Below are 17,294 nucleotides of genomic sequence, written 5' to 3'. Positions count from 1 at the left end.
AAAAAGGGCCCAAAAAAAAAAAGGCTTAATTGGAAACAGGTGAGTCAGGTGAGAAAGACCAACGCCCCCTAAATCTCACTTGTTCACAAACAAACATGGGGTGAGGTTCACCACTGTGTGAGCACACAGTATGTACATTTTCAAGGAATTTAAATTTCATCAAATCCACTCCATAAGATCATCAAAAGATTTAGACAATCTGGACAAATCTCTGGGCCAAAAACCACCATGGAATGCCTGTGACCTTTGATCCCTCGCACAGCACTGCAATCAAAAACACCAAATCATGTCCACTAGTCATTGGAATTGGGGTATGTACATATTTTTTCATTGCTTTGGAGACAAAAGTGCATTTCTTGATATGGATTAACCAAACTTTATAGAGAAAGTCAGTTTTGACAACATTAGTGTTTTTAATTTGCCGAAACCTCCAAGTGTTAGTCTCAAAGCGGATGGCTTAAAAACAATTTTTGGTTTCAAAATGGCCCCTTGGGCCACATGTTAAGCTTCACTGCCTTGGGTGATCTTCCTGCAGACCTTTTGTACAAATTCTGTAAAAGACCGCTGTGACACAGCACTAATAAGTCACAGAGCATTGAGAGCTTTGTCCAGCTCACTGCTCTTTACTAGCCATTTTAATCTCTTCCCAGCATAAACACTGCTTGGCCTTTGTTGCAGAGGAGCATGGACGCGCCGCAACATGTCATCATTTCATCTAATAAATAACACCCTATGCGTTTGCTACGAGCCCGCCGCGCCTTGACGTGTGCCGGAGCGTCCGCCAGAGAGCCATGCGATGCTACAAAATTCAAATATTTACACAAAGGCTACTAAGGCTGCAAATCTATCGCTGACGCGGACATTTGTCTCCAATTGACTGTGAATGAAAGCACACACTACACTACACTACACTAGACTCCACGTACGCACACTAGAGCCTTATGGACATCTTTAATTAGCAGGTGAAAGTGCTTTAAGGGAAGGTTCTGTCTGAGGTTTTGACAGTGTACACACAGTGTTTTGGAGAGATTCCTAAAGAGGTCACCCAGCCCTGGCTTAATCCTCCCCTTTAATTGGGCCCTATGTCAACAGACGTGACAAGTCTCATCTGAACCGCCTGGACCAGTAGAGACCAAAAGAGAGAGCCAATGATCATCATATGTCAAATAGAGAGATTTAAAGGCACATTTTGTATGGATCGTATATAAGAAAGTGCGCCTGCCGCTGCTAGTTGGATGCAAATGACACATGCCTTTGTATTAGCCAACACACACACACACACACACATGCCACAATGTTTATTGGCCATCTGCACAGACATCTAGATCAACTAAATGACATTTTGTGTTTTCTGTGATTTCTTGTGTTTTAGATAACTTGCTCAAACTATGCACAAAAATCATGTAATTAACATCTGGATTCGGCACAAGAATTACAAACACAGTTTTGGAATGTCACATTGTTCCAATCACTTCCAATGAATTATGAAATACTGGCATGTTTGTTCTATGCTGCTGAGGGGCCAACATGGAAGTTATTATCAAGCAGCGCTGGCATCGAAGTGCCAACCAAATCTGGGTAGGCACTGTACTTTTTGATTGGAGCCAGTGTGATACGTAGATGCCTGTAATATGGTCTGAGAGGAAAGTGGAAGGCTTAGAAGTTCTTTATCCGTTTAGCTTCTTCCTGCCTGTCTGCTTCCACTTCACACCTTTCACCAGTGACTTGAGAGTGGATTATTGAAGGAATGAGGGCTCACAAAGAACAAAAAAAAAAAACGGCATCATTGATTACATATTAACTGGCTATGGTTGGCTAATTGATTTACTGTCCATTGCCTAATTAAAGGGAGTTGAGAGTTGCTTACTGGGTTGACATTGCCTTACATTTGTCATAAATGAGCAGACAGATTTTAAAGATTTGCTTCTGAGTTTGGTTATGTGATTGATTGTTAGTAGCTGTAATGGCCACCCCCTTAATCAAAACCGTGTTTGGACTAGTAGTGTCGCATAGAACATATCATAAAGGAAACTTCAGAATTGACTTTTTTTGTTATTTGTTTTATGTTATTTGTAATGAACCTCACTTGGATGTTTTGGGATGTGGGAAAATGAAAACTCACATTACAATACCGCCCCAACCCTTGATTGATGAAAATGGAAAGATATCAAGCCAGGTCACCGAGTCAACTGACATTATGAATTTGTATTTCAGTATTTATACAGTGTGTTAAACTCTGGCAATCAGTATTGAGGTGCATGTTATAGCCTGAAGGTATACACTATGTGTTTTGGCCACAAAAAAAAAATATATTAAATAAATCATACCAATGTAGAGCCTGGGAGCAAAAAAAAGAAATACAGTTTCTTAGATCATTGAAAAATTCCTGCCTTTCAGTTGGTGTAATTTTCCTTTCATCATTTGTCATTTCCTTAAGTTTTGCCAATTTACAAAGCCACGTGACATTGATTGATGGAACTTGTATTTGTCATCAGCCAGCGTGAGCGTGATTCCGTCATTTCTCAGCACTCAATCAGTGTTATCAGAAAAACCCAGGGCTTTTCCCACGATACGAGCTGGCGCTTCCGAAAGAAAGAAAAAGATGGGGATGGAGGAATTATGAAGGCAAACAAAATGAAGTCTCATGAAAAAATAGAAAACAGAGGCCAAGGGCATGGCGTGCAAAATACACCAGCTATATTTTTCTACGAGCCGAGGCAAAGAGGTGGGAAAGCCAGGATAGCATCAGTTTCTCCTCTGTCTTTAAAGTGAGCTTCAGAAGAGAGATGTTTCATGAAAAGCCAAACCAAAAGTGATAGAAAACCTAACTAAGTCTTAGCCAGGACTCTCCCGTCCGTCCCCCTTCTTAAATCTTTATCTGGGCTGTGGCTCGGTCACCTTCACTTGCATTGGGCGAGAGCGCCGCATGTCTGCCGCCAATTCCAAAAGGAATCCACAAACACTGCAAGAGCTCTGGGAGGGAGATAGCTTGTCTCCCATCATGTACATAAACACAGAGCTGGGAGATACTGTTTTATGTTTTTTGCTTGTTTAGTTTTTTGTTTTTTTTTTGTTTGCAATCGACTCAAATGGAGTCTGCAGGCCCTGGCGAGGGGCCACAGCCGAAGGAGGAACGAGGGTCCGCGTCTGCGAGGCTTCAAGCTCAGAGACGAGCCCCGCATCACCGTAGCTTAACTCCTAACACCTGCCTATTACCGAGAGGCTTTGCACGGCATTCCTGAATTTTCTCTATCAGAAATTTAATAACTTAAAGTCTACTTTGTTGTTGGTAATGTGTGTACCCGTGACTAACTGGAGCAGATGAAAGGCGCATTTAGTGGAGCAATCGGCTCTCATCTCATCTCTATTATCATGCTTGACGAATTATAAAGAGAAACTAATTAAGTAAAAATTGGTGAAATTGAAATAAAGCGTGTCAATATTAGTTGAAATAATATCGGGTGGAACACTATGGATAAAATGAAGCATGGTGCGTGTCGGCTTTGAGCTCTTTTTTTAATACGTATAAAAGAGACATCCACCACATACATTTTCCTTACATTAATAAATAATGTTATGCAGTTAAAAACATTTTCCAAATGTTTTCTTACATACACTCCAGGGACCAATTAAGTTAAAATTAAATTTTGAATTGATATTTTCCCTTTAGGATGAATACCATAAATGTGCAAACTGTCTTTGGTATATAGTTCCGACATGTGAGGGAGAGTTCGAATTTAGAGGTTCAACTGTACGTGTTTTGAGACGGTGGGAGGTGTTGCGAGTACTTGTTGAGAACAAGCAACCCCCCCAAGCTGAAATCTCCCTACCCAGAAATGTCTTTGTGGGGTTGACAGTGCTAACCACTTGTCCGCACTGCTGCCAATATAAAGACCCAACAGTGCAAATATTTAGCCATGTTGTGTCACTAACATGGACTGTCAGCCAGCACATATTTTCTCTCAATGATGGTCAAACAGAGCCATGTTGTTGTTGGTATGCCCCTACCCTGTCCTCCCCACAACCCCGTAGGACATCTACGCAATGCTATGAACACAGACGTCACTTCTGAGATGTAAATTGTCTCAGAAACGCTCATCTGATCCGGGTACAGTATTGGTAGTGGTTGACAGATCGAAAACAGAACCCAGAGGTTGCCAAGGGCTACAGACTGATTCCTGCTATCTGCGGGACTGGACTCCACTTGACCCTTCAATACCAAAGACTTATTTATAGGACTGAGTCTGTATGTGTGTTTCATAGGTGCACGTGGGTCACATGTGTTTGCATGCTCACGAGTTACACAGTCGAGGTAGCTTTTGACACCCTGACTATGTTTAATTGTCATCAGATGTTCGAAAGGGCGCAAAAATATGATGTATTGTTTTGCTTTAAGTGCAGTCTGTGTACTTGTTAACCCAGCCTGGCGTGTTCCTTTATGTTTATATATGAGAGTGAAGCTCCAGCTAATTCGGCTTGGTGGAAAAACAATTGCCTTTACTTCATTGTTGATGGCAATTTTCACATCTCAGCAGTCGAAAACAAAGCACCAACAGTCACGGATAAATTCACAGGCAATCATTATGCTATTCATTTGATCATGTACACTGTAGAACTAAAAAAATACAAAATTCGATAGTATTTGTGCAAAATGAATAGTGGCTTTTTACCAGGAACTTGAAGCCCCTGATAAGCTTTACTATTTGAAAGTAGATGATGATATATAATCATGACCAAATCAGACAGATGTGGATCTTATAAATAAATACATCTTAATCATTTGGGAAAGCTCCATTTTAAAATATGTGTAACCATACCAATTAAAGTGTAAATGTTGCAATGTGTCAGTCCAGAAAATTCCACACTGAGCTTCTGTCAACCTTTTCAGGATCCCCCAAAAGTTATGTCTGACCTTTCTTTGCCGAGTAGTCGGCTTTCCAACACGTATTGCTCCCATACTCCCTAATTATTACCCTGTGTACGGTCACTGTGTCCAAAATGTTTGGAACAGTGTCTAAAGACTCTGAAATGACAGCCATGGCATCACAAATTATGCTAAATGTCACGCAGTTTAAAACTCACAGTGCTTTCACATTCATTATTAGCCCAACATTCCTTTATAGACAAGTTCTATTATGGAACGAAAAGCAAAGTGGTCTGCAAAATCATCATGGCGTTCTCATTGTCAGATAATCTTATGACATACTCAGCTCCGATTCATATTGTGACGAAGGAGATGATGTGTCAGAGGTGTCAATTTCCACACACGCAAATGATGTCACTGGCTGCCTGAGTCATGGAATAGCGCCACCACTGCAGGCCAAATAACTCAGCGACTCCACACGGGCTAGGAGGACAAGGGGGAGGGAGGAGGGACGGACGGACGGACGGAGCATAAACGGCGGCGGGAGAGATTGTGACGACCCCACAGTGTCCTCGACCGCACAGAAATGTACGCGTCGGGATCACGTTTCCACTCGTTCTATGAAGGCCTCTCAACTTATCACATCCACCCTTGGACCCAAATCACATCTCCATTATAAACAATAATATAAGGTCGATACTAACTTTCATAGTGTTTGTTGGTTGGGCCAAAAGCTCACTTAAGTAAATTTATTCCATACAAGGTGAATTTAAACTCAGTCATTATTGCAACTTGCAGTAGAAAAGAACATAGAAAATGAAATAAAATATTATATATTATATTAAATACATTTTAAAAATGACACTGTGTTCAAATGATTTACGGAGGAAGACACTGCTGTATATTTTTTAGACCAGCTTGGCCTTGTTGGAATCGTGCTCATCTAGTGATGGGTTTGAATACCTTGTTTGACCTTGTATTTAATGGCTGGATTTGGCTGCTTAGCGGTTGGAAACGTGCTACACGGCGACCCTTATCATTCCTGTCTGTCAGACACGGGAACACTTATGGCCTGTGGGGACGGCTGTCTGAAATTCTCCAAAGGTCTGCTGTTGGCTCCAGACTCCACAGGTCAGAGAGCACGCTGGCCACTAGCTTGCATACCAGCAAGACAGGCCAGGACTCTTGCTATTTGATGAATAACTACATTTACATGAATCAATAAAACATACTGATATATCAAAAGAAATTCTCTTTCATTAAATTTGGCATACTTTAAATGTACAAAGAACGTGGGAAGGGTGTACGTTGCGGAAAAAAGTAGCACGAAAAAAAAAAACAGACCTCATAACTCAGAATTGGATCTCATTAGGTTTTATTGATAAAAAATGTTTTTTCTTTTATTTATTTTTATATATATTTATATACTTTTTTATTTATATTTTTTTATTCATTATTTTTATGTGTATGTTGGAATCTACCTTGGATATTACCTGGATTTCTGAAGTGTTAATTTCAGGATACTGGAGATATTTTGAAATTGGTTCTACATAAGTAAATAAGATAGTTTGCTATAAACTTTACATTTAAAACAAACCAATCTCTTTTTATTGGATGCAAAACATTCTTCCAGCAGGATTTTGCTGTTTATAATTTGATCGAAAAGCCAAGTAGCGCGTGTCTTAGTATCATCGGACAGCCGTCAAGCTGTCAAAGGAAAGCAAACAGTGGATCAAAAGCCAGATACCTGCTTCTTGGTTTTAATGAAATTTCCAAGGTCTTCTGAAAATGAAGAACAAGGTACATAAACAGAAAATGATCAGACTAGATTGCTGTCCTGGGCGTTAATTGAAGAACATCTTCACTTAAACCCTGATAGCATCGACATACAATTGGCAATATAAAAGTTGGTATTGTGTTATTTTTGCTGAAGCCCATTCCCATAGCTTCTGGTATGTAGGCACAAACTCTAAAAATATAACCCGTGCCTCTATGTTATACTTGGCCTATGGGATGGACAGCATTTAGGAGATATTTGGAGGCAACATTTCATGGATTCCCTACTTTAATGAAGAACAAAGAATCCAAAGGTCAGAATCAAAGCACGGTATTTTCTCATGCTGGCCACGAGAAATTGTGATTGGATGTTTGGGTGGTCATATTGTCAGATATTTATCTTAGATTTGAAATTAGACAAATATATTTGGAAAAAAAATGATGCTAGAAGCACAATCAAATGACAGAGGTAGACAATCCATGCTATTATCGCACAACACATAACTGTGCTATGTGCTTCTTATTCCATTGTTTGTGTGTGAGTCTTGCATCCCAATGTGTGTGTGTGTGTGGAATATTTTCTGGATAGCCGTAATGGCAACCAGGTGTCTCCCATTGAAATTTCCATATGGTTCTAACTTTCTCCCACTTTTGACAAATGGGTACCTGGGTTGATCACAAGTGAAGCCGTAAAAATGAATGATTTTTATTCATTAGTGGAACGGCTAGAGAGAGAGAATACAATGGAATGATTTCACCTTGCATGCAACATTGTGTACATTGCCGCACGCTTATTAGAAGCAGGGCGTATTGTACTTGGCCCATCGTACATATTTCCTTCAAATGTCTACGTTATGGGGGTTATTGGTTCTTTGCAAGCGGCGCAATAAAAGCAGAGCAGAAAGGCTTTAATATGATATTTTTATGATCTGTGATTGCAGTTAAAAAAGAATGCTCAACAAAAACAGTGTTGCGTTCAGCGTGTTTTGGAGTTCAGTGGCTGTAAATGATGAAAAGGTCAAAAGTTCAATTGCCACGCTAATGATGGAAAGTGTAAGGATGGAAAGTCCGTCAGATGTGCTGCTTGGAAGACATGACCTAGTTGTGCTGGGAATTATCTTCATTCAAAATGTTTATTTCTTTGTTTTTCCGTAACTTGAAAGCAGCTTTATGCAATATGAATGAACTAGGGCCTAATGACTGGACACGTGCTTTTCTAGCGATACCATGATATCATTGATTTTTGGTACATGACCTCATAACCAAAAAAAAGTTGACGATTTAAGAGAAATATAATCCAAGTGAACAAATTCTTCTTTTGCTCAGCCTTGCGTCTAATTCATAGTGTATTCAGTTTCAAGAAAAACATATCTGATTGGTCCTTGTATTTCTGAATAGGTTATTCAAATTTTCACTGTTGTTGCTCCAATTTGTCATCCAATATTGGAGGTGAATTTTCATAAATATTTGGCAGCATCAAGGAAAGGTCTAGAGGATGACTTTCAGAAGCTTATTCTAAAAATGAGTCTTCTGATAATTACATCATAGGATTATTATTATAATATATGTTATAATATATATACATTATATATATAATATGATATATATACGCATATATATTACATATTATATATGTATATATTTTTATTTTTTTTAAATATTTGAGAAGATGATTTCCCCCCCTTTCACATTAAAGGATGTTCCTAAACCCCTGATCAATATCTTGGAACGATCTGCGCGCTCCCGCTCCTCTTTCTGGAATGCGCTTCCAACCTCTCGTCGTGAGCCGGATCAGAGCTGTATATTGTGTTACTGTTTTCATTTCTACCGTGCGGATTTCTCGTCTTGGTCGAAATTCACGGGCCAAAGCTCTTGTATCCACAATACAACACCTGGAAAAAGAAAGTCTTCATTAATCTCTGCAGCCGCTCACAATCTTCGGTTTTAAGAACTCCTGTTTCCAAACCACATGTGAGGCGGCACGGCGGCTGGGCGGCAGAGCCTTTTGTTTTAGAATAACTCTGGGTTATTTTCAGGTCATTGTGGCCGAGTGGTTTCTTAATTGAATTTTAGAAGCGTTTTGTTTAATATGCCGTCGTTAAAGCTCTCCCAATATAGCTCAGTGACCTCATCTTTTCCGGAGCTTTCGGAGAGATAATCCGAGATGGTTTTTATCATTCTGGGCTAAGAGCTGATCAAGAAATAATGCTCACATTGATCTTTGTTTGTTCTAAATGTCACACTCTACTGTTTACTGATACTTCCGAGATTACTGATATGTTTGATTTGCGTGAACTTTAATTTTCCCATCTCCCGCATGTTTGTCGGTGCGTGTTACTGCGTCCACATTATAAATCCGGAAGGCTTTTAATAACCGTGGCTGGTATTTATGGTGACACTCTTTCCTTTAATTGTCCTCATGAAGACCTTTCCAAATAATGAATTCTTTGAATCAGAGCTTCTGGAGTGAGCCCATAATTCCTTCAATATTACATTTGTCCGGGGCATATTAATGACAATCACGCAAAGTTTAATTGTTTCCAAAAACATTCGCTTCTGTAGCTTACAAATCTGAAAAGCCCATTTAGAAGAGGAGTCATAAAGATAATATTCCCCAAGGTGTGCCACAATATAGAAAGATGCATAAATAGGGTTCACTAAAACACAATGAAATATGAAATTAAATTAACAATCACTGTTTCAAATCTATATGATTGATCTTTGATACAAAATATGTCTCACCGCAATAATTGTGTCAACTTTAAGTGGTGTGGATTTCAAATTAGCATAAGAAGCCCTTTGTGGCTATTTTAAATAAAATAATAAAAAGTCAGCTTCAATTCATCCACGGCCGTATAAGCAGTGTGGAAAATAGATGAATGGTCCCATCAGATATAGCTGATTTTATATCCAGGGAGTCTACGTAATGGATACATTCAAACAATCCTCTAAAGTGAAATAAACACTATGCTGTGTAGGAATGTTTATTTATATCACACTTACTGAAGACAGTAAAAAGTAGAAAGCAACTCTGGGTGGTGTTAGTCACTCAGGGACAGCCAGTTATTTTTTTTCTTTTATTTTCATATTGTTGACACACTGGTGGTGTTTTCTCGATAATGACGTCATCTAATGAACTTGGCAGGACAAAAGACAGGGGAGGAACACCCAGGAAGATTCATCAACAATAAAGCAAATATAATATTTCATTTCCCGGCTGGGACTCCGAGTTGCTTGCCGTCGACAAAAGGGACAATGCACAGGCCGCGTTTTATGTTTATAGTTGCTTTATATTTAATTCCACAGAGAAGAGGCAGCAGTAAGTCCACGAATGTCAAACTTGTGTTAATGATGCCATCATGTGGACTACTAAAATGCTTTAGACAAGGGTGAGGCAGGGGAAGGTGCGTTCCATGCTAAGTCGCCAAAGTCAAGTCTCTCCTTCTGTCTGGAAAGTGATTTGAAGAATGAGGGGGATGAAGTGAGCGTTTGAATTTGTGGAGATTCCTGTTTGTGTTCATCTGCCTCTTCAATTAGCGTCTCTCCTGCGCTACACATGACATCATGGAAAACTTTGCAGTGCAGAGGGAAACGCGCTGTTGCTTTCGCTATTCCAAGACTCCGCTGGGACTGCATCGGTCTAAAAATAAAGCTTGAACTCCAGTGGTTTCTCAGATAGTGTCACCTTGGTCTTTTGATGTCCAAGCTTCCATTACTGACAGGTTGATTGGGGCTGTGAATCCTCCCTTGGACATTTGAGCATGCATTACTCATCAGATGGCTTCATTATTAACTTCGACCTCATTTGTTTTATCTGGCACATACAATTTATTTTAAAAGAGATGCTTAAGTATTTGTTTGCTGTGGCTGTGACATTGTATCAAATTCAAACAAAGCACGGTCATTTACCAAAAATAAACTATGCTGATTAAAGTGATGTAGAATGCAATGTTCTGGAAAAGGAAACAATATATGGTCAAAATAGTCAAACAACTGTAATTACTGAAAAGCTTCTAAATTTAGCACACCATGGAGAAGTATATTGTAAAAAAATTTGAAATTTGCTTGGCGTCACGTCCAATGTATTGTTAAATCACTGTGTGAATGAGTTGACCTTAAAAGGTCATAGGACCCCTATAAACCGCCGTATTGAAGTCCAAAAATGAACGTTACATCGTTGCGTTCCATTGGATGACTCACAAGAATAATCTTCAATGCGGGAAGTGTGACATCATACATTTGGTGACCACTGGTCACTGACCAGTATCTTGAGCATATAAAGATTAGAATCCCACTATGTTAAAGATACGCTCAAGTCGTAAATACCATGCTTCAAGTTGCGTGTCCTAATGTCTATTCACTCCTTCTTCTGTGAATCATTAGCGAAAAGGGGGGGGGGAGATACTATAGCTAGCTCGCATCTCGCCGAGGATGAGACAATCGATAAAAAGACGACTGTTAAGTGGGGACTTGCTATCTCTTCATCTTGATGTGGCTCCAAGTGCCACGTGTGGTTTTTTTTTTGGTGTGTGTCGACACAGATCCAGAGCATCATTCCCTCTGGTGTGGCCTCAGATAACATCAGACCATAACCTGGCTCTTTTGAAGACAGCCTTGTTTGTTTTTATCCACATTCTGCCCTCAAGCTTTCCATAAGTTGTCCTTTTCCTTCAGATATGGTGGTCAGATGAAGCAATTGGAGTCATGGCAGTAAATTCGAACAAGATAGATGAGCATCTTTTTGTGTTCTGCTTTGTTTCCCGTGGAGTATCTTCACCTGATCCAGGAGGGGGTTGTCAACATGGTATAAATTGTCAGCGAGGGTCCTATCTGAGGCTGGGTGGGCTTTTAAGCAAAGCCCATCAGTTAAGATTTCATTAAAGCGTTTACTCCTGATGCTGCGTGGAGGAGTCTCGGTCTCCTCCAGCCTTTTAACGGACTTTGATTTACTGTTTACTGTTGTCTCGTTTCTGAGCTAAACGCACGTTACTGTTAAGCCGGACTAATGTTTATTTTGATGTGCGAACCCTTTTTATTCCTTCAAATGCACTCCATGTAATCTTTGTGTCAAGATATGGACTGAGTGGATTCAGTATTTTCTTCCTAGAACAGGACAGATAGTCGCAGAAAACAACCAGTCAGTCCTTTTTTTTTTTTTTTTTTTTTTACTTCAACCCTAAATGTGTCAAATAGATGTCCTGTAGATATTACAAGCTTTCAGGCTTGAACATCAATAAACAGAGCAAATGTTGATTACATCTACAATCAACAATTGTGCTAGTGCTTTCTAACTTAGCCAGGAATGACAAATGAGGTACTTCTACTGGACTTTGGGATCTTATGCTTATTTGATAATGACCGCAAATAATCTATAGTTAAATTACAGTACTGATAATACTGCAATCCCCCCTCCCTCTCTTGAACAACATGTTTTTATTAGAAAGCCTTAAATACTGTACATGTGTGTGTTACATCGTCCCATTCTATTCTCCAAGCAGATCTTATTAAAGAAAACAAATCTGTATGTTTTTGGTGCAGGCCCCTAGAGACTTTTTAGCAAATAAAGTGAAGGCAAGCGGCCTGCGTAGAAAACATGTCTGGGACTCACTTCTGGAGTTCATTTTTCATACAAACACTTTGGAGGCTACTGGTGTTTGTTCAGGAGACAGGAAGGTCCCTTTTTGTGTTGATGGCTGATTCAGGGACGCATGCCAAAGTCAAAAAATAATTCAAAACAAAGACGTGCTGCAAATCGACATGTATGCAAGATATGAAAATTCTCAACTCTGTTTTTGTATTCCTCAAACCAAATGTTGGTCTGTCATCCAGTTCCAGATGCTGCAGAGGATTTTTTTGAAATGCAAACACTCAAATGGATGTTTGCTGTGTCTTTTCCACTCGTTTAAAGTCAGTTCATCGCAGCCCTCAAGCTGTTCCGGCTGACTTAGTTGTGTGCCTCACACTGTGATGTACACACTCTGTTCTCTATGACTCTCTGGAAGGGGAGTTGAGGTGACTGGAGATGAGAAGTGACTCACAGGGCAGTCAAGTGTGGGTCTTGATTGCTATTAAATGCTCCAAGGACCACTCTAAGCGTCCAGGAGACAGGCAGCGTGTTGGACACCTGCAGAGGGCTGCACAGGGTCATGCAAACACTGCACAGCTGACACAGGCTCAAAGCCAACCAGTCACAAGAAGTCAAGAAGCTGCCACCATCAACGTAAGGGAGATTGCTTTATTTTCATTCGAAAACAAACCTAAATGGGAGCGCTTATGTGACATGCGATTGCCAGGGCTGCTGTCGGAAAAGATGGCATTTAAATCCATCAAAATAATCTTCAGAGGCTCACGTGCTGTGAATGTTGTCATCCACATATTTAAAATGAGTCCCTTGATGACCCCCATCAAGCACGGCAGGAACTGTCAGATGGTCAGGCCATTATAACTAATAAAAGAAAAAAGGAAAGGTTTTAAGTCTAAAACTTTATTAGTGTTCCATTTTTGCTGTCTGTGCTTTTAAACAACGCAGGCATATGGCCAAAAGTGACAAAGCTGTGACGTATTCCAGTCAGTAGCTCAACATAGCAATTCTGTGTGATTTTTATGTTCTGTGTAAATGAAGAATAAAGTGAGACAAAGGCTATTTATGAGACCATAAAATTCTGAGGTTATCTCAAAGTTTTTATTTGACATAGTTGAGGAAGAAATGGAGGGACAACCCCAAAGGTGGTCTTTTGGTTACTAGTATTTCCTATTATAGTTGTGCGCTACCAAGCCTGATGCATAGTTTATTGTTTCTTTCAATTGGATGGAAATGTTCATTATCTTTATTTCAGTCAGACCTAAAAGACAGCTTGTAGTATTTCATGGGGAATAACAAAGTGGCTTCATTTTTCATATCTTCACCCAAAGGTGCAGCAAGTAACATTTACTGAATCTCTTCATCAGTCCTGCTCATCATTCACTAGTTATTACTTTGAGTGATCACATCTGGCCATCTCTTTCCTTGAATGCCTGTGTTGTTATCTGGAACATTCAGGCGACCATGTTTTTCATGAACTCTAATACGGAATTTATGATGACAGGATTTCCACTGTTGATTGCGAATTAATATACAGTAGGGATCGATAAGGGGGGATTCCCTGCTCCATTCATCAACTCCGAGAATATTCAAAGCATGTATTTTATAGTCTTCAAGAGAGCTCAGTTTGTAAGGACTTTGTAAGGCGTATGAGGCACGATGAAGTAAAGATGCTGGAACTAGTGATTCCAGACATGCCATGGCCAATTAAATTAGTGATGGGAAAATGAAGCTTCAAATTTGCTTCATGAAGCGGTCACGGTATCTCATGTTTGCCCATCCCGGCTTGTTGTGTCACACCAGACCCGTTTTGTGGCCTGAAACATGATAGCTATAGACGCTGGAAACATAATATAAACATTAGGAGCTGGGCTATCTAGGAATGATTCCTCCCAGGGTAGTTTCAGCATCTGTTACAGACACGTTCTTGATGTCTCCTTAGTGAGTAGTTTTGGCACGCCTAACCCAGGTCAGGCTTCAGGGTAGACGTTGAATAGAATAGTCACCAGTAAGTTTATGTTTTGGTAAGATTCGGAATAATTTGCCATTTCATAATAATAACTTGGCTATCATGAAACTATAGTGACTTATGGCAACTTGGACCAGTGTGATTATTGTTATGGCGTCAGGTGCCACACTTGTTTATAAGAAAAGCCCCATCTGGCTTCAACAAATAGTCAGACATACTGGTGACCTCTGGGATTTTTCGAATGGAAAATATAACAGAGCTGTTCGCTGAGCAGCAGTCAACTGTCAAGTGACAGACAAGACAACGTTGTAAAAGAGTACAGGCTCCATATCCTGGAGCCCAGCCCCTCTCTCTCTCTCTCTCTCTCTCAACCTGTAAACACAGACCGGAGCTTTTGAAGAACCATCCAAAAACGTGATGTTGCATTTATAAACATGATATAGTGGCTGCAAACGCAAAGGACAACTTAAAGAATTAGCTGACTTATTTACAAGTATGGCAAGGAATCAACAAAGCGCACTTCTGGGTAGAAAACAAGAAAGGATGAAGGTCAAATGCACTGCATCTTTTCAGCTTCAGCTCATATTTGGGTTTAATCTAAAGCACAGGATTATTATGGTTCTTAATTTGAAAGTGCATTAAACAAGCCCAAGATTTTTTGTGACTTTTACCTGTTTTATGACCATGGTGGTTTAGTCTAGAAGGCCCCTAAAAGCAGCCAGTGACAGTTGATGCATACACAGAGCTGCTGTAACTTAGGGCAGATACAGCATCCAATGAAGTCACAAGGTCAGATGTTTCAAATAAACATGACGAAGCTACAGTAAATTGTGTGAGGTGTTTTTTTGGGGGTTTTTTTTTGCTGAAAGTTGGGAGCGATGGACCGCAAAAAACACTCAATATTTATTCAAATTGTTTGGATTCTGGTCAATTAATTTCAGTTATGTCGAGGCGATTTTGAGATAATCATTCATGAAGAAACTTGATTTATTGTTGTTTCTTGCCTGTTGGAAATAATTTTATCCCCGCATAAGGAAGTAGGAGCAGCACTCGGCTAAAACCAGCTGGGCCTCTCTCTATCGTATAGACTGTTTAGTTTGATGGCTTTCGTCCTCATCAATCATACAAAGAATTAAGCCGCAAGCATTTAATCAACACTTTTCTGTAAAAATGGTGAATTATGTCTCTGGACCACATTTAACATCAACAAAATGGTATGAGCAAGTAGCAGCCATTGTCATGTCTGAATGCACACGCCGAGAGAGATTAAGATCTTCCAGAGTTGAGGACACGTTCATATTTTACAGTTCACCAGATGTGTGCCGAGTGTTATGATAATAAACTGCTTGTTATGAACCCATCATCTTCCAAAGCTTGTCCAGTCAAATTCACTGGAGTGTGCTAGATGAGTTTGTGTAAGATATCTATGCCGCCTTTGACCCCTATGCCGTCTCAAAGAACGGCAAGCTATAGGGTGGCAAAGTCAAGGCCCCGGCGCCAGATACGGCCCGCCGCATCATTTTAGGTGGCCCGCAAAGATCTTTTTAATTTTAAATATTTGATTTCAATCATTCATTTTGAAACATTTGAAGAGTTTTGACACCCCTGCTATAGGGGAAGGCAACCTGTGTCGATCTGAGAATTTGAAAGTGTGCTGTGCATATTTGGAAGGTCAGATAGCATCATCATGGTTTAAAAAAATTAAAAAATACAATTTGGAATACTTGACGACAGAGAGGATGAACATTTTAGGGAATACACACATAGAGGAGATGCGACCATGACCTCTTCTGAACTGAACTTGACTGAATCCAACTCACAGGAACACAGAGAACCATTTTAACGCACAACTATGTGAACCAATTTGTGAGTTTGACCAAATAAGCCAGGCTGGAATTGCGACATGTCATATTTGAACGTTCTTCACATGCCAACAAACATGGTGGTCTGCTGACTTTTGCGACTCGAGTGGACACTGTGTAATATCAGTTTATGATCAGAGACGAGATAAAGAAGCAGAGCAAAGTAAATTACTGAGAAAACCAGGGAAAAAGACGTCAGACTCAGATTGCATAAAGCTTTGTCCTTCATTTTAGCAGCTGGAAACTCGGAATCACCTTTGCCAATGATTGGAAGCTACTTTTTCAACCACAAGTGAAAAATATATTTACAAGCATTATGAGCCGTCATCTTGAGGTCAACAAAATCCTCCAGTGGGCATTTGAGTTTTCATCAGCCATTGTTAAGATGGAATGTCACCAAAAGCCAAACAAACACAATGACTGAAATGAAAGCTAGTGAAATGGATGACAGCTTGCCTTCCATGCTGATGTCATACATTGTGAGAATTCCAACATTTTCTATCTCAGGCATTCAAGGCACATTTGCCTCAAAATATTTGAAAAATCCATCATCCATTGTAATTTAATGTAATGTATTTATTTGTTTATCTATGAATCATTAACATAGTTGGTATTGGAGTAATCCAAATAATACTTAAACTATGGGACTAAGCGGTTCAGAAAATGGATGGATGGATGGATGGTTTTTTACAGATAATTACAAAGACAGCAGAATAATCCAAGACTACACAATAAATGAGAACGCCAGGTTTCCCTTACTAAACAGAGTGTGCCTCTTGAATAAATAGCAAACAAATTTCAGATGAGCAGAGTCTGACTGCGGCTAATTGTACATCTTGATCATTTTAATGGATGAAAGTGGAATTTGAGAACATGTAATATACACTTTTCTCCCAATGCGATGTCCACAGGCCGTCCAAAGATCTATCTGCAAGTACTCCACCTGTCTTGAAGCAACTTTGATGACATCACTGTGGCTCTCTGTCCAGCAATCTGTGCTGGTGAGGTGAGTCGACTCCCTTCTGGCAACATGACTAATGGCCTGCGTGTTTGACTTGCTCAATACAAAAAAAGCATGTCATCTAAATACATAAAGTACAATATAAATACAAAGGAACCATATCATCTGGCACAACAGCGATGCCGCCGCCGCCACCAATTGTGTGTGCGTCATTTTCTCTCTGCCCCCCTGCTCAATCTCTACTGGCTTAGGCTGGCACTCTCTGTGTTTAGAAAGCTCCC

At 39.9% G+C, this 17,294-nt stretch overlaps 1 protein-coding gene across 1 annotated transcript in view; it reads left to right on the top strand.

Moving 5' to 3' along the window:
* The window catches only part of map2k4b (mitogen-activated protein kinase kinase 4b), a 42,153-nt gene extending 25,128 nt beyond the window's left edge, over nucleotides 1–17,025 (top strand). Inside the window, exon 14 of the mRNA XM_049759684.2 lies at nucleotides 16,964–17,025. Coding sequence (XP_049615641.1) covers nucleotides 16,964–17,004 — 41 coding nt within the window. The 3' untranslated portion in view covers nucleotides 17,005–17,025. The remainder of the gene's footprint in view (nucleotides 1–16,963) is intronic.
* Nucleotides 17,026–17,294: the final 269 nt, after the last annotated feature.

Source organism: Syngnathus scovelli, chromosome 21 (genome assembly GCF_024217435.2).
Source record: "Syngnathus scovelli strain Florida chromosome 21, RoL_Ssco_1.2, whole genome shotgun sequence".
Lineage (NCBI taxonomy): Eukaryota > Metazoa > Chordata > Actinopteri > Syngnathiformes > Syngnathidae > Syngnathus > Syngnathus scovelli.
This window is presented reverse-complemented; position numbering and strand designations above follow the sequence as displayed.